Source organism: Canis aureus, chromosome 12 (genome assembly GCF_053574225.1).
Source record: "Canis aureus isolate CA01 chromosome 12, VMU_Caureus_v.1.0, whole genome shotgun sequence".
Classification (NCBI taxonomy): Eukaryota; Metazoa; Chordata; class Mammalia; order Carnivora; family Canidae; genus Canis; species Canis aureus.
The window spans coordinates 57,413,822-57,437,415 of NC_135622.1; the positions used below are offsets into that span (position 1 = coordinate 57,413,822).

A 23,594-nucleotide genomic window follows, 5' to 3' on the forward strand; every position below is an offset into this window, starting at 1 on the left:
TGTCTACTAAAATACCAAGGTCTGTGGGATCTGCAGGAAGAGGTGACGTGAAGGAGGCTGCAACTGCGTGTGCTACTGCTTTCACTGCAAATCAAGCCTGCGACCTACTTAGTCCTGTGCCTTGAGGACCCTGGGTGAGCGGAACCCCAATTTCAGAACCCCACCTAACTCGTCTCCCAGAGCAAGCACCAGGGGAGCCGGCAGGTGCGGACAGGGATGGCAGCAGGTAGTCCAGGTCCCAGGTGAGGGGGACGGCCTCAACTGTTCTCTGTCCCCCTCCTATCATCAGAGCTCTGGGGTTTCCCAGGGGAAAACGAGCAAAAAGAAAAAGAGTTGTAGCCGTCTTAGGAATGAGCAGTTTCCCTCCCAACTCCCCCAACTCCCAGTGCTTTCCAGAAACCCACTCCACATCCTCGACTTTGCCAAGACCATTCTCTCCACCTGCTGGGCACCCCTGGGCAACCTGTACATTAGGGACGGGCCCTCCAGCTCCCAGGCCGTCACAGCCACCCCTGCGTCCTCCTTCTCCAACTGGTCACTCCTCCAGTCACTGCCAAGGTGCTCAGGGAGGTTGTGTATCCTCCCCACCAAGGCCCCATGGTCCGAGCTCTCCTGCCTCTCCCAGCCTGGGAGCTACGGGCCATCGACGCTCAGTAAATCCTGACAATGCTCCTTGCCCTGCTCATGTAGCCTCCGAGCCCTTCCCCTTTCTCGGCCTGCTCCTGATTTCAGGGCTTTTCACATTCTTCGCAGACCCTCCCAGGCCTTTCCCTGCAAACTCCCACTCTGGGTCAATTTAAAGGAATGCCTTCTCCGTTCTGCTCAGAACATGCCTTCCAGAACAGCTGGGTCTGTTCTCACTCTCCCCAAGGCTGCCCCCCGTGCTGCTCCCCGCTGGACCGCTCAGTCGAGGACCCCCTTCCCTGATCGCTGAGGTCACCTGGGGGGAGCCGGGGCCTGCAGCCCCCATCCCGAGACCACTGTGGCCACCCCACCGTCAGGCCTGTGCTGCACAGGGCGTCAGGCTTTCTCTACTACTGCCCCCTTCCCCTTACCATATCACCCTCTTGCCCTGCTTTAAATAAGCTTCCTAGGCTCCCTAAGGCTCTCATTCCAAACGTGAGAGCGTCCAGCATCCTATGTCACCCAGTCATCCTTCAGCCACCACACTCTAGCTTGTCCCAACAACGACCTCACGGCCCGTTCGCAGGGACGCACAGATCCTTAAGCTCCCACTTCCTCCTCCTGCCTCTGACTTCCCCATGGGCTTTTCTGCATCCACCCCCCTTCCCTGTCGGGGTTCCCCAAGGTGCCTGTTCCCGTTGTCCCCTCTATAGGACTCTCTGTAAACGAATGCAGCCACACAGCCACCAGTAGGGTTCCCTCCAACCCCCACCAACCCCTCTCCCAGGAGCCAGACTGACTAGATAGTACCTGGCCAGCTCCTTCAGTCCCACGGGGCCGGCTCCACGCGCAGCCGGGATGGCTGAAGCCCCAGGTTCACTTCACCCCCGGGGAACTAGCCCCTCCTCGGCAGAGGCCTGCGTCCACTTCACTTCGGTGCTACCGAGCCATGAACATTTAGCATCTGCTCTGTCCAGCTCGGGGCTGGGGGACAGAGGGGGAGAGCCAGCCGGCCCCGGCCCCCCACGTAGGCGGGAAGGCTGGGACAGCTTGGAGAGAAGACTCCCCGATGCCAGCTGGGGCGCAGGGGAACAGGCAAGCAGGCCGACCTCGCTGGCCTTGTGCTCCGACACACGTGTTAGTTCAACACCCGTTTTTTCAGACTATGATCTCTCCATAGGACACACTACGGAAACACCACTAAAAAGATCAGATAGAGGGACGCCTGGGTGGCTCAGTGGTTGAGCGTCAGCCTTGGGCTCTGGGCATGATCCCGGGGTCCTGGGATCAAGTCCCACATTGGGGTCCCTGTGGGGAGCCTGCTTCTCCCTCTGCCTGTGTCTCTGCCTTTCTCTCTGTATGTCTCATGAATAAATAAATAAATAAAATATAAAAGAAAGATCAGCTGGCTCCACACATAATTATAAGACTAATTAATCGAAGCACATTTTAAAAAGCAAGCTGCAGAACATTAAGGATAAACGGTCCCATTTGGGGGATAAGAAGAGTCTTGAAACCATTAACCATGATCATCTGTGAGCCGGGGACCAGGGAACTGGAACTTTCTCCAGTCTGCATTTCTGAACCTGAATGTCTTTAACAGTATTCACATATTACAACCAGAAAAACACGGATACAGCAAGAAAAAGTCCTACATGGTAGTCTTGTAAAGAATTATTTATACCTAGGCTTTTAGAGGAAATACTCCGTTTTATCCAGCTTAGGATATATTTTTTAAAGATTTTATTTATTTATTCATGAGAGAGAGAGGCAGAGACACAGGCAGAGGGAGAAGCAGGCTCCATGCAGGGAGCCTGACTTGGGACTCAATCCTCGGTCCCCAGGATCACACCCTGGGCTGAAGGTGGCGCCAAACCACTGAGCCACCCTGGCTGCCCTCAGCTTAGGCCATTAAGGACATCTATCTCTACCTCTCTCAGACAAATGGGCATGCACACTGTTGGGCCTGAGACCCACTGATTTTTGAGGCAAGCAGGTCAGCCTTGGGGCCTGTCTACACTACAGATGGCCGGAACACCCCAGGTTAGCTTGGGTTCACCCTGCGACCCAATGCCAGCATCCACGCCATTCCAGGCCTCTGCGATGGGCAGGGGAGGACGAGGAGCCACGGTCAGATCCGAGCTGTGTTTGGACAAAACCACACCTGGCAGCCACCGTATTGTGTTTGGACAACACCGTGCCTGGCAGTGACTAGTTTGAACAAAACCACATTGGTGGCCACGTGGAGGATGAACCGGTGGCAGAGAACCGAGTGAGAGCCTGTGGCAACAGCTGGCCCGGCGAGGCGGGACACCAGGGGAAGAGAGCAAGCGCAGGCAGGAGGATGGCAGGATGGTGGCCCGTCAAGGGCGCTGAGGAGTGCAGGGAGTGAGGATGAGGGAGCAGAGGCGCCTGCGCCCCAAGGTCTGGGGCCTGGTGACAGGAAAGACGTGAGGCCACTGGCATTAATGGGGCCACCAGAGGAAAGGGTTGGGAGGGAAGATGAGCCAGGTGTGCAGAAGCCTGCGTCGGGTGAGCAGCAGGATCGGGAGATGTAGGAAGCAGAGGCAGGGAAAGGAAAGTAGGAACAGGCCTCGGGTGGATGGCCGTGCAGGGGTCCTGGGGCCACCCGCCTTGCACACTGGGAGCAAGCAAGAGCTCCTGAGGCCCTGAGAACCGGAGGAGCACTGGCGCCTGCCGGTCAGAGCAGGCCAAGAGGCAGGGGTGGGAGCTTCCGGAAAAAAGGGTGTACAGCCAGCCGAGTGGGGTGCCACCAAGATCTGCCCCTGAGCTCCCGACGCAGGGCATGTTCAAACCACCGGAGAAAAGCAGGCTTCAAAAAATATTTCCTGTAGAATTCCATTTTTGTAAAAACAAACCAAAAAACCCCACCGCATAGCTGTAAATTAGAAGAGAAAAAGAAAAAGCAAAACCCAACGGAACAAAGACTCCTAAGGGAGCTGGGCCGGCGCAGCAGCTAGCCGTCTCTGTCTCGGTGTTAAAGTCACAGGTGACTTTTATTCATTATTTGTACACGTCTACAGTTTCCTAATTTTTCACAGTGAACCTATTTCACGTTCATGAAAAACAAGGCAAAATGTTTCTTGTCCATTCGCGTGGGTGTAGGTTTTAGGTTTTAGCTTTTGTGTCGCCTTGGGCCTCGGAGGTCGGGGGCCGAGACGGGGCTGGTGTTTCTTCTAGGAGTGGCCCGTAGCAGAGAGCGTGACACCTGCCCCGGGCCTGGCACGAAGGGGGTGCAGAGCCCAGGACAGCGGGGCCGCAGCGCTGAGCGGAGGCTCGGGGGACCCAGGAGGCCCTGAGCAGGGCGCCCGGGGCAGGAGCCCCACAGGAGGGGGCGGGAGGGGCAGGCGGCAGTCCAGGCGCCCCCTCCCGCCCGCAGGCCGCCGGGGCGGCATCTGCCCCACGCACCTGAGCACCGACTCCACGAACACTCTGAGCGCCTTGAGGTGGATCCAGGCGATGAAGGCCTCGCTGAAGTTCACCTTGAGCCAGCGCAGCAGCGGGCCCTGCGGAGACAGGACAGCGGGGGGGCCTGCTGGCCGCGCGCCCGACGCAGGCCCCGGAGGACACGGGTTCGGACACAGCAAGCCCTGAGCGGAGAAGCGCTGCCCGGCGGCCCGCGGAAGCAGCCAGTCGGTCGGCAGAGGCCCGGGCCCGGGTTCTCCGGGGCGCCCGGAGCCGGGGAAGCGCAGCAGGCCAGCCACCTGCCACATGCGTGGGGCCACCAGACCGGGCTGCGGGGGCGCTGGCAGCCCCTGACCTCAGGGCTGTCGGCAGGCAGCGGGCACGTCACCCCCCGCCCCCCGTCCCGGCATCGTCCGCCAGCTGCCACTTCCAGGGGCCTCGGCAGAGCCCGCCTCGCGCGGCCGCAACCCCTCACGGCCACCGCAGCTGCCACTAACGCTGGTGTGGCCGGCCCCGTGACAGAGCGCAGAGTCCTGGAGCGCAGGCTCCGAGCTCCGGGCGCCGCCGCCAATGGGCCACAAAGGTCAGGGGTGGGTCCAGCCCGGGCAGCCAGGGGAGGGGAGCCGAGCTGCCCGACCACCGCCACCCAGCAGGGCCTGGCCCCATCACCAGCTCCAGCCACCTCCAGGCAGGGCAGGGGCACCCTGGCCAACAAGCACCATCCGTCGCCGGGGCGGGGGTGGGGGGGGGGCAGCTCCAAAGACGCCCTCCCGACGAGGACGGAGGCAGGAGCGCTCTGAGCTCCCGGATTCAGGCTCTACGCAAGGCTTTGTTTTCTCAGAAGATTCCCGAGCTGGCGAGGACATGCGAGCGGGGGCGGGGGAGCCCAGGGGTCCGGGTGCTGCTTACCTCTCCCTCGCCCTCACTCTCTCTCTCTCTGTCCGTCTGCCCCGCAGCGGGCCTATCGGGGGTACCTAGCGGGGTTACCTTAACTTTGTGGTCCGGGAAGGTGGATGATCCCTTTTTAAGAGCAACACAGGAAGTTTGCTAAAGGCACAGAAATGATTTATTAATCTCTCAGCAAACACGCATCACGACAAACAAACAAGTCGCATCGCCTGAGCAGCGCGGGAAGGCAAGCTCGGGGGCGCCGGGCCGCCCTGGGGACCTGCGCGCTGGCTGCACTGGGGGTGGGACGGGGCGGGGGTTCGCGTCCTCGGGCCGCGTTCCGGGGACGGAGCTGATCGCTGGCAGCGGGGTCGGGTCCCACACACCCTCCCTCCGCCTGGCCTCGGTCCGGACCTCCCCTCCAGAGGGGACAGGACAGGGACAGCCACAGCAGGTGTCCGCGGAATGGGCCCTGCCCCTGCAGCGCGTCTCCACCCCGGGGTCCCCCCGCACTGCACGCTTCATCCCCTTTCTCTGCAAACAGGTAGAAAGCAGGGGAAAGCCCCACCCTGTGCTCTCGAGGGGAGTGGAAGCCCCGGGACCTGGCCCGTGCCCTCCGGCTGATGAGGACCAACGACGCACGGGCCCACCTCCCAGCAAGCCGAAGGGGAAGGAGACGCCCCAGAAGCCGGGGGGGGGGGGGGGGCGCCCTCGCTGAGCCCTGTGGGCAGCACACGGCAGGGCCTGGCAAGGAGTTAGCGAGTCTCCGCAGCTCCACTCCCCGTCGAAGGGACCCTGGGAGGGGTGCAGAAGCCGACACCACCTAACAAAGTGCCAGCTGGCAACCTGAGCCCTGGGCGGCAGGTGGCAGACTCTCGTGTGTCACCTAGATCTCAGGGGGTCTGTGCCAGCGCGGAGGTGGGTGCCGATGGCCTCCCGCCCGGACATGTGTGAAGGCTGCCACCGTCTGGCCCCCCACCCAGGGGCCCCAGGACCGAAGCCAGCAGGGATGAGGCTCGACCACAGAGACCACCGAGGCCTCCTGGGCCATTGGGGTTCGGGGCGAGCTAAGGCCAAGGAGGAAAACCCTTCGGTGTTCGGGTTCTCATTGGCGAAGGCCTTTCCTGCCTGGGGGTGTGGGGTCGGGGCCTCGGGGCCCTCCGTCCCAGGGGGAGCCCTCAACCCGAGGCCCAGCAGATTCTGGATCTGAGAAGCACGTTCACTTGGTGTGTGCACACATGTCCGTACACATACGTGTGTGCTGGGGGGGGTCAAATCCCCTCGGGCACGATCACGTGATCAGCTCCTGTTTCCTCCTCAGAGGGAATGGTGGGCCGGCCCGGGAGGGGCTCTGGGAACCCCATTTCATGGAACCCCGTGCTGCTGCTCCCTCAAGGGGTAGCTTGTCTGGAGTCCCCAAGAAAAGGCCACTGACCCAGAGAGGTCAAGCCGGACGTGCAGTTTCCGCCAGCGGGTGTCAGGGGAGGCCCCGGGCCAAACGCTCGGCCACCTGGGAGGCACTCGTCGCTCTCTACCCAAGCACATACTTACAGCCTCTGTTTACGCCCTGGCTTCCCTTCAAGAGGCCTGAAGTACGTTCTACTCATCCTTGCCCCCCTCTCTGCACTAGAGGCCGAACTGGAAGTTCCTCTGAGGACCCTCCCCAGTGGGGCTGGGGGAGCGAGGCCCTGAAGACAGTCCACGAGGGGGGAGGGCCCGGAGCCACCCGGCTGAGGCCTCTCTGCAGGGGGAGGACCCTACACCCGGGATGTGCCCCTCGACGGCGACAGCGGAGCAGGGTGACCCTCCCAGGGCTACACTGTTCACACTTCAACAATCAAAGCCTGGGCGCGCCGGGGTGGCTCCATGGGTTAAGCATCTGCCTTCAGCTCAGGTCATGATCCTGGGGTCTTGGGATCGAGCCCCGCGTGGGGCTCCCTACTCAGCGGGAGTCTGCTTCTCCCTCCCCGTCTGCCCCTCACCCCTGCTCGTGCTCTCTGGGGCTCACTGTCTCTCTCTGTCAAATAAATAAATAAGATCTAAAAATAAATAAATAAATAAATAAATACCCAAAACCTAGTCTTCTCCCTCCTGAGCCCAGCGGCCCTCGCAGGTGGAAGGTCTCTGAGCGGCTGCGGCTAGAAATCTCCGGCATACGCACCGCTCTTTGCTAAAAGCATAGGGGACATCTACACAGGTGCTGGCGACAGGGGTGTTACATCGGGCCACACGGCGGGTGGACAGCAAGGTGCCCAGGGGACGGGCCGCCCGCTCTCGGCACAGCCACCCCGGCCTGGGTCGCTGCCCCCTGCCGGGTCTCGGGGTGGAGGAAGGTGGGGGGACCTCCCAGAGCCTCAGTTTCCCGGCCGCCGAGCGGGGCAAGGAGTCCCTTCCCGGGAGCTCTCCTAGGGGAGGCACCCAGCGCCGTAGCAGAGCTCAGGTGCCACCGGGGTGCCCCTCCCTTCCCCAGACATGGTCCGGGGCCGCGGGTCCCCAGGTGAGGGGGCGCTGGCGCGGGCGGAGGGGGCGCTCTCGCATGAAGCCCGCCGGCCCGGGGCGTTACTCACATACTGTTGCTTCTTATCAGACAGCAACCTGCTCATCTCTTCCCTTTCCCTTTTAATCTCTTTCTCATCATAGTAAAATTCACGGACAGTGAACCTTCAAACAAGCAAATGAGACGCTTTCACCAGGAAGCTTCCGGCGGAGCAGGGACACCGCCCCCCGCCTGCCAGGGGAGGACGGACCAAACCCGGGGAGCCCACCGACGCCCGCCCTTACTTGTTCTCTTTGGCTTTGGTTTTGAAATCCTCGATCACTTTTCGAAACAGGGTGACTGTGAAGAGGCCGCCCTCGTTGTCCTCGGCAATCAGTCTGGGGGAGAGAAGCCTTTGTTCAGGGGACTCCTCGCCACACCCGACGGCGGAGCGGGCCGAGGAGAGGCCTGGCCCCTCTCCCTGGAGAGGCGGTCGCTGCAGAGGGGAGGCTCCGGCCCCGTCAGCCTGCGGGCCCATGGGCGCCCCCCCCAACCCCCCCAACCAGCTGAGGGCAGGGAACCGGGCGTTCCTTATGATTTCAACGTCACCGCATTCCAATCGGCCAGCCTCCAAGGCACGCCTCAACACAGGGCCACGGTGGGCACTGTCCCAAACACAGCGGTCACCGGAGCCAGTGGTCAGCATTCTGGGATCAGCCTTGCTGGCCAGAAGACCTAAGGAAGGCCCCTGCCAAGCCCGGGCAGGTCGCACGGGCATGTGGGCCAGGTCACCTTTCCTGTCTCTCAGAGCCCCCGCCCATAACGGCCGCCCCAGGCTCCAGAGACTTTTCCAGAGACGCCTCTGCAGACTCTCAGGGGCCTCCTGACAATGTAGACCCTGGGGGTTCTGGCCTGAGAACCTGGTGGGGCAGCCTCTTTGTAAGGGGCCCCCAGCACACAGCCACAGAAAGCCACAGAAAGCCAGTGTTGCAGAGCAAGGTCGCCTCTGTGGAGCTGGCTGGCTGGCTGCAAGGTCCTCTGGCCTCCTCTCGTGACCTCAGGCCGTGACTGTCCCGTTCCCCGCACCCCTCCGTTCAGCCGGATTGCTATCTCCTGTGAGCTGTGACCCTGGGGGAGCCACCCGGGCAGGAGGTGTCCCCCGGCCGGAGGCCCCGGAGCTGAGATGGGCGTGGGCAGGGCTGCCGGGAAGCAGGTGACCTGGCGAGGCTGGTTGGCCAAGACTCACTGTCAAATCTTGTTAAATGACAACGTATTTCAGACGTACGAAAAGGCAGAGAGAATAACAAACGCTACGTACTGGCCGCTCCACTGAAGCCATGACGCGATTCTCACCCAGCAGAACCCTGGGGCACCTCCGGCTGCACATTGCTGCCCGCCCCGAGGTCACCACTGTGCTGAGCCTGGCGTTTCCCATCCCCACAGCCCCACGATGCCACCGTGCACGCGCACGTGCCCAGATCACGTATGGCTCAGTTTCCAGGCCTTATGCAAACGGGCCGCATGCTGGGTGTACTTTCCAGCCGCTGCTCTTCCTGCTGCGAGCTGCACAGGGAGACCCACCCGGCTGCTGCGTGCAGCGTGCAGCCCTGACACGCTGCTCTCCCCACGTGCCTGGTGCTCACGGTCTGAATATATTCCTGTATCTCTTCCCCTACCACTTCCCCAGCCCTCCCCAGCCACTCCTGCTCCGACCCCAGGAGGCCAGACGCTGAGACATCTTCCCCCACGGCTCATGCTCTGTGGCCATCAGAGCCAGGCCCCTGCTTGACCCGCAGTCGGAGCGGGGAGAAAGAGTGGACCTGCGCTGAGAGAGCAGAGGGGGAGCCAGGGAGGGCAGCCAGGGAGGGCTTCCTGGAAGAGGGGGCAGGGAGGCAGCATTCTGAAAGATAGAGGGAGTCCCGCCTGTGGCTGGGGGTGCGGCTGCAACAGAACTCCAGGCTGAGGGGCTCTTGTGAGGGCGAGCATGGAGGGCTGAGGGTTCCCTCACTCTCAGGACAGGAGGGTGCCAAGTTGGGGTGTCACTTACTTTGTTGACCGAGGGACCACCATGTCCGAGAGGGATTCGTAGGTTTTTTGCCATTGCGTGTAGCTTGGTCTGCAAGAACACAGAATCCCTCAGTGACTTCTGCAGAAAGGCTGGGGGGTCCCGAGTGCTTAGGACGCTGGACATGCCCTTTTCCCAAGATGATGAGTAGGTCTGGGCCAGAGAGCCCCAAACACCTCAAGGCCCTGCCTGGGCATTGGGAGCCCCCTCCCCAGCCCGGTCCTGGACCCCGCCGCCCCACATCTGGGGATGCCACCGAGGGCCCACGTGAAGGGTTCAGCCAGAGATTCGCCTTGGGGCTTTCTAGTCCTGACCCTGTACGGTGTTGGAGAAGCGAATTGGCCTCTCTGGCCTGTGGACAAGGGAGTGAGAGCCACCCCCGGGTTTTGAGGTGAGTGAAACAAGAGCTCCTGTCCAAGGCACATGGCACACAGCAGGTGCTCAAGAAGTGGCTGCGCCTGTCGCTGCTTTACACCACAGACACTGTCCCCCTGCTCCCGTTCCTGCCCACACAACTGCCCCCGGGGTCCAGGCCATGGAGGGCTCTCCTTTCCCTCCAGTCTTCTCCTGTGATCACCAACACAGGCTGAGCAGCCCCCCCCCCACCTTCCTGGGCCACTCACTTGGGGACAATGACCAGAAGTGTGATGAGGTACTCGGAATCCAACACAAAGTCTTCTTTGCTCACAATATCGCTCAGTGTCCGAGTGAAGAGGTTTCCCCTGAATCCGGGTGGGACAGAGGGGGCGTGATCAGCAGACAGGCAGAGGGAGGCTGGGCTTCTGGGACACACGGACCCCCGCACACCCAAGACACACGAGCAGACCCTGGGCTGAGTGGTCCCCCGAGCGCCCCCTCCCCGTTCTGGATGGCCTGAGCCGCGGTGGCCGATCCCAACACCTCCGTCACCTGGGCCACCCCCGTGCAAGCCACCAGTGGTTGGGAGGGGACTGCGGGTGGCTGGCAGCTTGAGTTACTCAAGTGTCAATACTCGGGCTGTCCTGAGCAGAGTCGGGCCCAGAGAGGAGCCCCGTTTCACTTTTCACACCTCCCAGGTCCAGCCGCCAGGGGACATTCACCTGCTGCCGGTGGAACCCGGTCTCCACAGAGGTCGTGGTGTTTTTAGCACGTGGTTCAAGGCTACTGTATCAGCTACAGAGACCGCCTGCGACCTCGGCACCCGGGCCACCACGGCAGCTGATACCTTAGCACACGACCCGTCCCTGGCGGGTGGCTCTCAACCACTCGGCCAAGGCCAAAGCCTTAGGGAACATGGCACCTCCAGCCTCACCTCTCCCACCTGCGCCATCACTACGTCCCGGAGGACCCTCTCCAGGGACACAGGGCACGCGCCTCCGACCGTGGCACTTGCTCGTGACTGTTCCGCCGACAGGTCTCACCTGCTGGCTATGCCCGCACTCCCGGCGCAAAGCAGATCGCCCCTAAATACCCGCTGAGCGAGTAATTGTGAGCTCTCCCAAGCGCAGAAATGACACTTTACTCTGCTATGTTATCTTTAGGGCCTGGCATAAAGCCTGAGGATGCAGCAGGTGCTTAATAAACTTTTTTTTTTTTTAATTTTTATTTATTTATGATAGTCCCAGAGAGAGAGAGAGAGAGAGGCAGAGACATAGGCAGAGGGAGAAGCAGGCTCCATGCACCGGGAGCCTGATGTGGGATTCGATCCCGGGTCTCCAGGATCGCGCCCTGGGCCAAAGGCAGGCGCCAAACCGCTGCGCTACCCAGGGATCCCCAGCAGGTGCTTAATAAAGCTTTATCGGGATGTCTGGGTGGCTCAGCGGTTTAACGCCTGCCTTCGGCCCAGGGTGTGATCCTGGGGTCCCGGGATCGAGTCCCACATCGGGCTCCCTGCATGGAGCCTGCTTCTCCCTCTGCCTGTGGCTCTGTCTGTCTCTCTCTCTCTCAATCATAAATAAATAAATAAAATCTAAAAAAATAATAATAATAAAAATAAAGCTTTATCAAAAGAAAAATAACAGACCAAGGAGGCAGGAAGAGCCTGTCCCTCCCTCACGCGGCAGGTGCTCTCAACAGCTCAGCGCTGCGTGAATCAGCGGACGATGAGCTTCTTCACCAGTTGACTGAGGAGGCTGGACCAGATGTTTGCCCAAGTCCCCGAACAATTCTCAAGGAGCCCGCAACTGGAGGGCACGACGAGGAGATGGCCCAGCAGGCAAATGGTCGATGCCAGGGTCACCAAGTGGGGCTCTCTCTGCCACGGGCGCCCTGCCCTCCTCCCATCTCATGCCTTCGTAAGGCCAAGGGTGAGGCGAGATGCAGGTGATGCCCATGTGGCCTGATACAAAGTCGAGCAACCAACAACCGCCATTCCTAGTGGAAGAGCACCTTTCCCCGGTGGCTTTAAATTCTCCACTAAAATGAGCACCTGGGTGGTTCAGTGGTTGGTGATCTGATGGTGACCCTGGGATCCCGAGATCAAGTCCTGCATCGGGTTCCCCACAGGGAGCCCGCTTCTCCCTCGGCCTGTGTCTCTGCCTCTCTCTGTGTGTCTCTCATGAATAAATAAATAAAAATTAAAAATAAAATTAAAAAAAAATTCTCCACTAATGTACTGTTGGCTTCTTTCACGAGAAGACAGCTGGCCCAGTGACCATCCAAAGAGAGGGGCGTAAATGGGAGTGGGAGGTACTCAGAGGGACAGCTGGGTCCGAACTCCCCTGGGTGCCTCTCTTCTTTGGAGGATCTTCAGAGAACCGCCGACAGAATCAGATCCAGAATCTGGGGAGACTCGGAGGGTGCTCCCTGCCAACTCAGCCCTGCCCAGGAGCACCTTCCAGACTCCCTGGCAGGGGCTCATCTGTCCTCGTCCTCATGCCTCCAACAACAAGGCACTCACTACCTCACAAGAGAGCTGCTGTCATCATGACACTGGGCTTCTGCTTCTCCCCAGACACCTCCCACCATCTTGGTGACTGGTGGGGACTGGTGTCCACCGGGCCGAGCAGTCTGTTCCCTCCCGCTCCCGTGAGGTCCTTCAGTTGAGTGGGGAAGCCCTTGAGGTTGCTCTTCTCTGGGCTGCAGAACCCACTGCCCTCGGGTGCCTCTGATAGTCAGGTCCCGGCCACCCAAGCAGGGAGGGTCCTCTGTAAAGCTTCCATGGGGGAAAGGTCTTGGGGTGCAACCCAGGTGTTCTCAGTAACTGGGGAGGTTGGGGGTCGAGGCGGTGTGGGGCAGCATGGTATTCCTCTCTGGGCCCGGGCAGGGAGGTGCCATAACCCCTGCTCAGGCCTTTCCTCCGAGACTTGTGCACCAAGGCCCCCCTCCCAGGGCACAGCTTCTGGAGAGGCAGGAGCGCCTCGGCGTCGCGCTCTCTCAGACCCGGGCCGGGACCCCGGCTCATGCAGTGACCTGAACGGCACACTCCTGCCCCTGCCCCTGCCCTGCCCGGTCCCTGCCCGGCTCCTGCGCCCTCCAGCTCCTTGCACCCACCGGCTCCGGCAGCACAGGAGCTCGCATACTCACATGGATTTCTTCTCCAGGTTCTCCAGGTTTGTCTTCAGAGTGTTGTAGGCGGCTGTTCGGGACTTCAGGTCAGTCTCGATTTGCGCCAGTTGCTTTTTGGAAAAGCAGAAGAGTCGGTCCAACTTTTCAAAATGGCCATAAGCTGCTCCCGGCGCCCGTCGGCATAAAGCACCAGTGCGGCCCACTTGTCAGGGACGCCCACGTCTTCCCCCACCCCGCCGTCCCGCGCACGCGGAGCAGGCCAGAGGTCAGATCCCCGCTCCGCACACGCGGGGCCCCCAGACACGCACGGCTGTTCCGGCTCGCTCGGCGGGGCGCATCTGCCACTGCAAGCCCTGCCCTGCTGCCGGGCCGGCTGAGGCCACCGCACCCCGGCTCCTGGGGGACCCACTGTGCCTTGGCCTCGCCGGGGCCCGGTCCCCAGGAAGGGGGAGGTAGGTAGGAAGGCTCCTTGCAGCTGGCACTAAGGAGATCCCCAGTTCTCGAGTTTCTGGGGGGGTGTCCCAGACCCCCTCCTGCAGCGGGCCCCGGGGGTGGGGGGGCAGGTCGTGGAAACGGGACGAGCCCGGGGCCCACAGCCTCACTCTCGTGCTTTCTGGCTGCCGGGCCTCAGCGGCCCCATCGGAGGCCAGTCGGGCTCCAACCGGACTCCAGGTCCCACCCTACCTGCCTGGGAGCTGCTGTCACGTCTGCAGCCTCTGAGCTCCCAGAATCTGCAGCGCAGGCCCCTGAGCAAGGGGAGGCCCACGCCAGACTGAGCTCCTCCCGGGCCGGGTCCCGTCTCTGCGACCCCAGGCCTACGCAGTGCTGGGGACACGCCTTCACCGGAACCAAGCACACCCAGCAGGGCTCCCAGGTGTGTGGCTGGTGCTGCGCGCGCACACACACACACACACACACACACACACACACACACACCCTGCTCAAGGCAGCCAGGCCAGGCCAAAGCCCCGAGAGCCTCAGGGACCTGCCCCGCCGAACCCGAAACGTTTCAGGCGGTGGAGACACCAGCGCAGCACCCCGAGGGGTCGGCACGGAGCAGTGCCCCCTCAGTGAAGAGCAACCCCTTCGCCGTGTTACACTCGCGGGTCTGGGGCCTCTGAAACTGCGGCATGACCCGGCCTGTGGGGACCGACATGCGCGGCCGGGTCCCCGACCGGGTGGCAGGACACGCTGCCACATGCTGGGCTCAGCGCTGGGAGGGGCCGAAGCCCCCACCCCCGAGCCTCTTCTTCAAGGGACGTCAGCACCAGGTGTCAGCACCGGGGCCCTGCCAGCCTGGGAGACCTGCCCGGACACCCAGGAAGTGCCGCTGGGTGCCCAATGGCCCAGCAACCTTGGGTCCCAAGCCTCTCCCGGTGAAGGACCTCCCGGGGGAGGAACAGACCTGAGCCAGGGCTGGGGACGTTGCCCACGTGGTCATGCTGCGGGGCCACCGCAGGGAGCCGCGGCTCAGGGCCTCACACTGCAGGGGACGGGAGCCGTGCCACACACATGGACACACGGAAACACACAGACACATGGACACACAGGCACACACAGACACGAGGACACACAGACATGGACACAGGGACACACAGATGGGCACAAAGACACTTGGACACAGACACACATAGACACTTGGACACACAGACACACAGACACATACACATGAACACACGGACACATGGACACACGGGCACACACACAGACACATGGACAGACACACACGGACACACACACATAGACACATGGACACAGACACACAGACACACACAGTCACAGACACAGAGACACACACGCAGCCCGGCCAAGCCCTGCATTCCCGCCCCAGGTCCCGGAGCGAGGCACTTAAGCTCTCCGCCAGCCTCCCATCCGCGGCCAGAGGAAGGGGATCCACGTCACAGGGGTGACACGGGAAGAGCCCAGCGTGGTTCTGGGCACCCGGGCAGTGCACCAGTGCCCTCCTCCCTCTCCTTGCTTTCCTGCCAAAGTCACCCTCTGGTCTCTGGCCTAGCGGGAAGCCAAGGTGTGTCCCCTCCAACTGCTCTGCTCCCCTCTCGGTGGACACCCCGACGTGGCCCAGGGCCCTCATCACCATCCGGCATCCCTAGGGGGGCGAGAACGGGCTGCCCGCCCTGCCCAGCGTGGCAGGGGTGCACAACACCTCCGGGAAGCCGGGCCAGGGCGGGCAGCCCGTTCTCGCCCCCCTAGGGATGCCGGATGGTGATGAGGGCCCCTGGGCCACGTCGGGGTGTCCACCGAGAGGGGAGCAGAGCAGTTGGAGGGAGCCGCACCCGGATTCTGGAGCCTTCTGGCCACACCCGAGCTCCCAGAGACACAGGCCGGGCACCAGCGGGCCGTGAGGAGTGCACAGGGCTGCACTCGGGTGGGTCCCCGTGGCCCATCTCCTTCACCTGACCCGCCCAGACACACCTGGGTGGCTCTGTGGTCTGAGGAGACAACAGGAAGGCTTTGTTCCTGGCCTGCCCGAGACTCGGTCTCCCAGGCACCCCGGCCCGGCGGAGACGCGACCTGTCAGGGGCTCAGCGTAGGTGGAGGGAGGGGGCAGGCAGTCCCGACAATCAGCGCTCAGCCTCAGCGAGACAAACAGGAGCAACAGGGCCACCAGACACCCGAAACGTCCCCAGAGACTTGTGCCACATGCTCTCATTTATGAAGTAAAAACTGGAAGCCACCACTTACCAAGATGGTAGAAGCGTGGGCTGCGGTGCTTATGGGCCTTTTTTGTGTGTTTTTTTTTTTTTAAGATTTATTCATTTATTTTTAGAGGGGAGGTGCAGAGAGAGAGAAACCCAAGCAGATTCCCCACTGAGCACAGAGCCCGACGCGGAGCTCGATGCCACGACCCCAAGATCACGACCTGAGTCGAAATCAAGAGTTGGAGGCTCCACCGACCGTGCCACCCAGGTGCCCCTAACTGGCCTCACTATCGTCACAGGCTCCTCAAGGCAGGAGCAGGACCCCTGGCGATGCCTCCCAGGAGTTAGGGCTCCGAAGCCGGACTCTCCACCGAAGCAGATAGTTTCTGGCAAGCAAATGATCACTCTGGGGTGTGGTGGGGGGATTAGGCTCTCACGAGTAGGGCAGGATGAGGCTGAGCTGCTCCACCAGCACCTCTCAAAAGGTAAAGAGCTGGAAGGAACACACTGAGCGGGCACGAGGGTCTGGGCCGGGCACGTCAGGGGAGTGTCTTGGGGATGCCGCCACCTGCCGGACCACAGGGCCAGGAGAGGTGGAAGGAGGACAGGTGCCCGCCTTGAAACCCGAAAGTCTCTGACCTTGCCCAGGGCATGGAAGGCCACACCCCACAAAGGCTCCGGGCCTGGTCAGGGCTGGCAGGAAGCAGATGGGAAGGGGACTCCGCCCAGGGTCACTCAGCAGAGCTAGGACCGCACCCAGCCTCCTGACTCAGGCCTCCCAGAAAGTCCCTCTTGGCACCATCACCAGGGCCCAAACGCCGTGTAGGTCCCGCAGGTGGTCAGATCCCCCTGGTCACACAGGTTTATCTGTCCCCCAGGAGAAGGCCCTCCTCTTACCTTTGCTAGAGTGTCCACCACGCTCACCAGTGGCTGCTTCGCCGGATATTTGGCCATGTCCCATTCAAAGTGGGTCACGAAGGATGTCAAGTCAACTGGAAGAAACACATTTCAATAATGAGTGGGATGCTCCCCATCTCATGAGGCCAAGGTTGCCAAACCCCAAGCCAAGCAACCCCCACTTAAACCAAGGAAGCAATCAGAGAAACAGAAGGACAGATTCAGGGCTCTGGGAAAGCACACACTCCCCTCCCCCCTCCCCCCCCACCCCGGGAGCAGAGTACTGAGCCAGCTGGTTGGCCTTGGGTCAGGACCGTCAGCACCCAAAGCCCCTCTGAAAACGCATCACCAGCCACAGGGCCACTGTAACCAGTGCACACATGAGCCTCAAACTCCCTCAGGTGGTTGCCCCCATCCCCACCCCCAAGATCTGCATTTGGGAGACCCTACTTTCCACCAGGTGGAAGCAAAGTCAGGAGATATTCTGAGGGCCAGGCTAATTCTCCACCTTGGCCGGTTGTGTTGGCCACATTCCCCTGTTGGGTTACTGTTCTGTTTTGAGGTACCTCAAAGACACGCCAGAGAGCCTCAAGCCAACCCCCAAAGACCACAGAGCCAGTTATGGGTGCCACCTGCCCACAGATGAGCCGTCTTTCCAGCTTCCTCGTCCAAGCCCTGGACAGAGGCAACTTCAACACACACGGTTTGTTTTAAAGAAGGCATTTTAGGCGTGCCTCGGTGGCTCAGTCGGTTGAGCATCCTACCCTTGATTTCTGTGCGGGTCGTGATCTCGAGGTCCTGAGATCCCCCTCATCGGGCTCCCGACTCATGGGGAGTCTGCTTGAGATCCTCTCTCCCTCTGACCCTCCCCCAACTCTCGCATGCACACGTGCATGCTCTGTCAAATAAACACATCTTTTTTTAAAAAAACAAGAAGGCATTTTAAACCTTGGCAAAGGGACACCTGGGTGGCTCAGTGGTTGAGCGTCTGCCTTTGGCTCAGGGTGTGATCCCAGGGGTCCTGGGATCGAGTCCCGCATTGGGGTCCCCGCAGGGAGCCTGCTTCTCCCTCTGCCCATGTCTCTGCCCCTCTCTCTGTGTCTCTTATGAATAAAAAATAGATAAATAAATAAACAAACAAACCTTGGCAAAATACTAGAGTCTGTGACTGTGGTTTTTCCCACCTGGTGAGGAGGTGCATTTTTCAATGTATGTCCTTTATATGATAGTCTATAGTGAATAGACCAAATCAGGGGTTTTATTCAACATATTTCCCTTTTCCCCTTCCTTTCTCCAAAACCAAACTGAAACCTGCCATCCTTGGGATGCTTCTGGTTCCCTAACCAGCTGTGGGCAGAGGAAGGAGCTCTGTTGTGGACGTGAGACAAGCCGCGCGAGTGAGTGAACGTGGGCTGATCCAGGAACCCAGCCTCGGGCGCCTTAGTAACAAAGCCCTCTGCACCTGGGTCTCCCCACCTGAGAAATGGGCAGGAAAGGAGGCCACCCAGCGCTGAGTGCCCACTCTTCAGATCAGCTCTGTGCACATTTAAGGAGGCGCCCCCACCCCCCGCCGGAGCCAGCTGCTGCTTACACCGCCCCAAGACCAGCCCCCCTCTCCTGGATTCTCATCCCAGGATAGGTGCATGCACCCCCTGCCCAGCACGTCCTTGTGCAGATAAAGGGACTGCTGGCCGCTCACTCAACAGTCAGGCACCTCCACTGACGCCAGCTTGCTACGGTGAGGGGGAGAGGGAGCCCCCACCACCACTGATTTCTCCTGGGGAGACAACCAGGCAAATGGTTGAGCGGCATTTTGCAGGCTGAGCGGCAACAGAAGTGCATCGGGGTGCTATGGGTAGGCGAGCTGGCGCCTGACTCCCACGGAGGGCCAGGAGGGCTGCACGCAGGGGCTGGAGGTGATGGGAGGCTGCCATATGGCCACTGGGGGAGGGTGCTGCATGGGGGCCTGGGGTTGCTGGGACAGCCCAATGGAAGGGGAGGGCCAGGGCAGGTCACAGAAGGCCGTGTCTGTGTTTGCTCCTATGATGATAAAGACACGAGGCACCCAGTGTGTACCAGAAATTGGCCATACATTGTTCCAACTCCAACAGCAGGGCTGGGAAGGTAGGTCACTGAGCAGGTTAAGACACCAGGGCACACCAGGGGACACCAGGGGACACCAGGAGCTGTGTGGTCAGCCAAGGACATTCATGCACTGGGGCCACTGGGGGCTCTGCAGGAGAGAAGCCAGTGTCGGGGTACGGGGTGCATGTGAGAGAGGAGGAGCAGCTGAGAGGGGCCAAGCTCTGGAAGCACAAAGGGGAGGGCCGGCTCAACAGGACACTGCCCGGGAAGGACGCCCAGGGCACCCTTGGATTTCCAGACTGGGTGAGTGGGGACAGTAAGGGGCCCCTCGCTAAGTTGGGCGGCCACAAGGATGGACGGGGCAGAGGGGAGTCAAGTCCCCAGGACGCAGATGGAAATGAAACGGGGCTCAGAGGAGGGAACCAGGCAGCAGGCAGAGGAGGGAGTGCACAGCAGGTGGGAAGTGCCTTCCAGCTGGACACTGCTGCCACCGCCCAGGACATCAAGGCTGGTGATGGGTGATGGCTGATGGTTCACCTTGGCCAGGACTGGGAGTCATTCCATTTAACTTACCTTTTAACACTATTAAGTATGTTGGCAAATTGAACACCAGTAAAAAATAAATTTATTATTAAAAAAAATTATCATTTAACATACACCTAAAAGAATGACTGCTATTTGACAGATCTTAATAATTTAGTTAAATTATGTTTGATACTTCATTTAATAAGAAAACATGCTAAAATTAAAAAAAAAAAAAAAGTACTATCATCGTCTCCATCTCAGAGGCGAGGGCACCGGCACAAGGCAGGCGCCTCACCAACATCCACTATGAGACGAGACAGTGACCGGGGAGGAGGCAGCACCCCCGCCCCTTCCCTGCTCGTCCCAGTCAGGTCACGCTACCCTGTGGGGTGCACGGTGGCCCATCTCTAGGCAAGAACCCGGTGCTCAGACCCCTGGGTCCCTCACACCTAGGAGATGGCCTCCAGGCTCCCGGTGCTCGAATCCACAAGAGGCTCCAGGGGGAGAGGGGCCCTGATCGGCTGGGATGTGGGGCCCCATCAGGAGAGACAAGGGGGCTCCCACCAAGCAAGGCCCGTGTGAGGACCCAGTGACGGCACCAACCTGCTGGCCCCAGACCCTGGGCTTCCAGCCTCCAGGACGGCGAGGGATAGAGGTCTGTTGCATAAACTCCCGGCTGCCGTATTCTGTTAGGACACCCCGAGCCGATACAGACCGGGGTACAAATTTGCTATGAATATGGTTTTGTACTGCCGCACCCTGCAGGGGAAGACGCTGCAGAAGCGTGCAGGCCAGGGGGGAACAGCACGTATGTCTGGATGATGGAGGGTGGGGGTGGACGGGGGGTGAGGGCAGAGGCAGGACCCGAAGGTCGAGAAGGCAACTGTGGCACTGATCCCAGCCACCAATCCCCGCTGCAGGCCGGGCACGCTGGCCACAGGCTGTCAGGCTGGAGCCCTCGCCTGTCCCAGTGGCCGGCCCCAGGCGGGGATGCTGGGCAGACCTGTGCGTTGGGATCTGCGCCCCTTCTCGCGACCACTCTGCCACTTCCAGGCCCCTGGGGACACTCCAGACCCCGGGCACAGATGCCTGGACCCCCTACTCTCTCTCACTGCTGCTTTTGTCTTTTAACAGCAGGACAAGGGCCACTCCTGAAAGCCTGCCGACCGTCCATCCACCTGCTGCCTGGGACACTCGCCTATTCGGTTCCACTCTTGATGCTGCCTGGACACCCCCACCTCCTGCCCCAATTCCTCGCACTTTCAGGCTCCTGGAGGCCGGATGACTACTTCTGTGTCCCCAGAGCCGGTCACAGCACCCAACACAGAGCAAGCCTTCCATTTAAGAATCTCCCTAACAACTCTGGTGATTGTACTAACTTGCAGTACGTGGGTTGCTGAGAAGAGACACATTATGGACCAAACCAAACGTGTCTCCACGCATTGTCATAACTTCTAAGGTCTTTATGGCATTCAGATCAGAGAGAATGAACTGCTCCCTTTCCGCCAGAAGAGCTCCTGTAGAAGCCAGGCTCTGCCCATCTCCTTGGGTGGCTCCCCAGCACTCAGTCTCAATTGGCATCACAGCCCATATGGCACCGTGGGGCCATCCCCCTGGCCAGGAGCTCCTGGAGAGCAATCTGCATGCCCAGCACCCAGCACAGTGCTTGGGACTTGAGAGCCATGCGGGGGGGTGGGGGGGGGTCCATGAATGAGGGGGCGAGAGGATGTCAGATAAATCTGAGACCGTGCAGACCTCCCTGCAACAGCCTCTTGGGATCTCTGGTGTGTGACCCTGACCCCCTGACCCCCTCTCCTCCTTCACCTCCCCTCGTGTGTCCAGAGCACCAGTTCCAGCTCCAGACCCTGACCCTTGCCCTAGGTCTAGCATCCAAGGGCAGCACCGCCCTGTCCGTGCCCATCATCTTCGGTGACAACATGGCCTGAGGATGGTCCCCTGACTTAGAAAGCAGCAGTCCCCTTGGGCCTTCCTGCCCTGCAGCTTTCTCTCCGCTGGCCCGGGAAAGAACAGGCCCCCACTCCCTTCCCTGGCTGAAGTCGGAGAAGCCTGGCCCCCAAGGGAGCAACTGACGGCTTGGGCTGATGGCCCATGAGGTCAGACCATGACCTGGGCAGGCTCGCTCAGAATCAAAACATGCCGTTCACAGGCGGCTGCTCTTGCGCACTAGTGACCTCATCTTAGAACCAAAACAAGGCCTTCCTGGCAGGCAGCAGGATGAGGGACCCGTGACCACACGGGCTGCGGCCTCTCTCCCGGTCAGGCCGGCCAATCTCCGGGTGTTCGTGACATCTGGGCATGAGCTGGGGCCTGCGCCAGACAGCCATGCGTCTGCCCCGCTACTGCTACAACCCAAAGCACCTGTCTCCTTCCTTCCAGACTCAAAGCTCGGCTGGGGCCAAAGAGCAAGCAAAAACAAAAGGTGCCCGTGCAAGGCTAAGAGCCCTTTGTAAAGGGATTATGTCCACTGACAGGTGAGAAAACCAGGACCCAGAGAGATGACCTGTGAAGGTCCGGGGCCAGGTGTGGCTGCTCCAAGGCTGCTGCTGCTGCTGGCTGGCTGTCCCTGCAACAGTGCCCTGGGGGACAGAGGCGAAATCCTGCCCACTGAGGGTAGCACTGACATCTCCAGTTAATTCTGTCAACCGCTATGCTACGCATGGGTGCTCTGCAGAAGAAGAAAAGGGTTTCCCCATCCAAATGGAATCAGAAAAGCCTGAGCAAAGTCAGCCTGAACAGGTCTCTTGACTGCAGTACTTTTCAGAGCCTTTATTGTGCTAATACACGTTGTGAAGGTCAAGAGTACCTGGCCAAGAGCAAGAGCCCTGCATTTGAGCCCCTGACCTCTATTTGCACAGAGCTGGTTACAGAAGGAGCCTGGAAGCTCTAGTCTGGGAAATCATGGGGACCCGATTCACAGCGGGCCCGGGGATAATGAAGCCTATGACATGAACAAATGAAGCTGAATCTCCTCCTTCCGAGATGAGAAGCAGCCAGCCTTTCAATAGCTGCCATTGCACCGGGGATGGAGATGGTGGAATGAGAATATCTAGTTTTAAGGAACATGAATTTTGGGTAGAAGCAAGCATCTTGAGCGCTATTGCAGAGTGAGCTTGAATCCCTGTGTCTTAAAGACCAGGTTTTTATGTAGAAAAGCGGCTCTCTCCCTTAAGCCAGCTCTTTGGTCTAGGACCCCCCAAGTTACCTGGCTTGTAAGTAAGATCAGTTGATCAATTTAAAAAGTAATTTTTTATTAGCACCAGCAAGAAATTTCAGTTATCGCAGACAGACTGCCTTCGGAAAGGTATTCTGATTAAATTCCAATCCGTAAAGATCGGGCGTTTGTCCTAAAAGGATTTGCTGGCTTTCATCGTTCTTCCTAAAAGGATTTGCCGCTGCTCATCCCACCGGTTTGAGCAAGGCTGGAGAAAACCCAAAGCAAATGTTTCCTTCTGAAACGCTGAAGCCAGGAAAGGCCTGTTCAGGCATGGGGATGCCCCCCATCCCCCCAGACTCCGAGACTCACGAGAAGAAGGGCCCTTGCATGAGTGAACCCCATCAGGACCACACAGAGGTAAGCCTGACATGTGAACTGCAGGGTCCACAAAACAGCCAGAGTCCAAGAGCGGGCAGGACAGTGGGCACAGAGGACAGTCATCAAAGCAAGGAGCAGGCCACAAGCCACAAGATGTAAGAGTCCACCTTGAACTTCAGAGCCAGAGCATTACCCCATTCCAGGAGGCATGCAGTGCTGGGGCAAGCAGGGCAGACACGAGAAAGAGGGAAAAGGAATAAAACAGGTGATAGGTTGTTAACTGGAGAAATCCACCGTGACCCGATCACCACACCCCTACGGCCAGGCTGAGAGAGTCCACCTTCCCAGGGACATGCAGGCATCACACCAAGCACACTCACGGCAAACAACACATAACCTACTCTTTAAATATTTCATTTTTTCCTTCAAACCTGCAATGTAATAAGGGGGAGTTATTATATTGCATGAACACACGAGGCCAAGTTCAGATTCGGGAGCACAAGCATTTCCATTTGTCAATTGAAACAAGCAAATAAAAAGGCCTTTTATGGTTCTCAAGAGGGAAGAACTATGCATTGCTACGTAACAAATGACAGAAGTGTTAAATACAGAACACACACTCTTATTTTCAGTATTCGTACGTGCATTGATAGAGTTACAGGTTTAGGCACGCCTGGGTGGCTCAGTGGTTGACCCTCTGCCTTCAGCTCAGGTCATGATTCCGGGGTCCTGGGATCGAGTCCCGCATCGGGCTCCCTGCTGGGAGCCTGCTTCTCCCTTTGCCTGTGTCTCTGCCTCTCTCTGTGTGTCTCTTATGAATAAATAAATAAAATCTTAAAAAAAATAAATGACATTCAAAATGTGAACACACAGCACAGAGCATTTTCGGTCTAACTCTGTGTATTTGCT

The 23,594-nt window shown here is 59.7% G+C and overlaps 1 protein-coding gene across 5 annotated transcripts in view; it reads right to left on the reverse strand.

Moving 5' to 3' along the window:
* Positions 1 to 23,594, reverse strand: part of ATP6V1C2 (ATPase H+ transporting V1 subunit C2) — a 53,428-nt gene that overhangs the window by 1,671 nt on the left and 28,163 nt on the right. Inside the window, exons 5-13 of one of the 5 annotated variants that reach the window (XM_077844135.1) lie at positions 23,087 to 23,116; positions 16,523 to 16,617; positions 12,984 to 13,075; positions 10,103 to 10,201; positions 9,462 to 9,530; positions 7,720 to 7,812; positions 7,506 to 7,599; positions 5,038 to 5,097; positions 4,054 to 4,151 (exon numbers count right to left, since the gene is read on the reverse strand). In XM_077844135.1, the coding sequence (XP_077700261.1) occupies positions 4,054 to 4,151; positions 5,038 to 5,097; positions 7,506 to 7,599; positions 7,720 to 7,812; positions 9,462 to 9,530; positions 10,103 to 10,201; positions 12,984 to 13,075; positions 16,523 to 16,617; positions 23,087 to 23,116 (730 nt within the window). Of the gene's footprint in view, positions 1 to 4,053; positions 4,152 to 4,959; positions 5,098 to 7,505; positions 7,600 to 7,719; positions 7,813 to 9,461; positions 9,531 to 10,102; positions 10,202 to 12,983; positions 13,076 to 16,522; positions 16,618 to 23,086; positions 23,117 to 23,594 lie in introns of all 5 variants that reach the window. The other 4 variants (XM_077844133.1, XM_077844134.1, XM_077844136.1 and 1 more) reach the window with 4 other exon arrangements.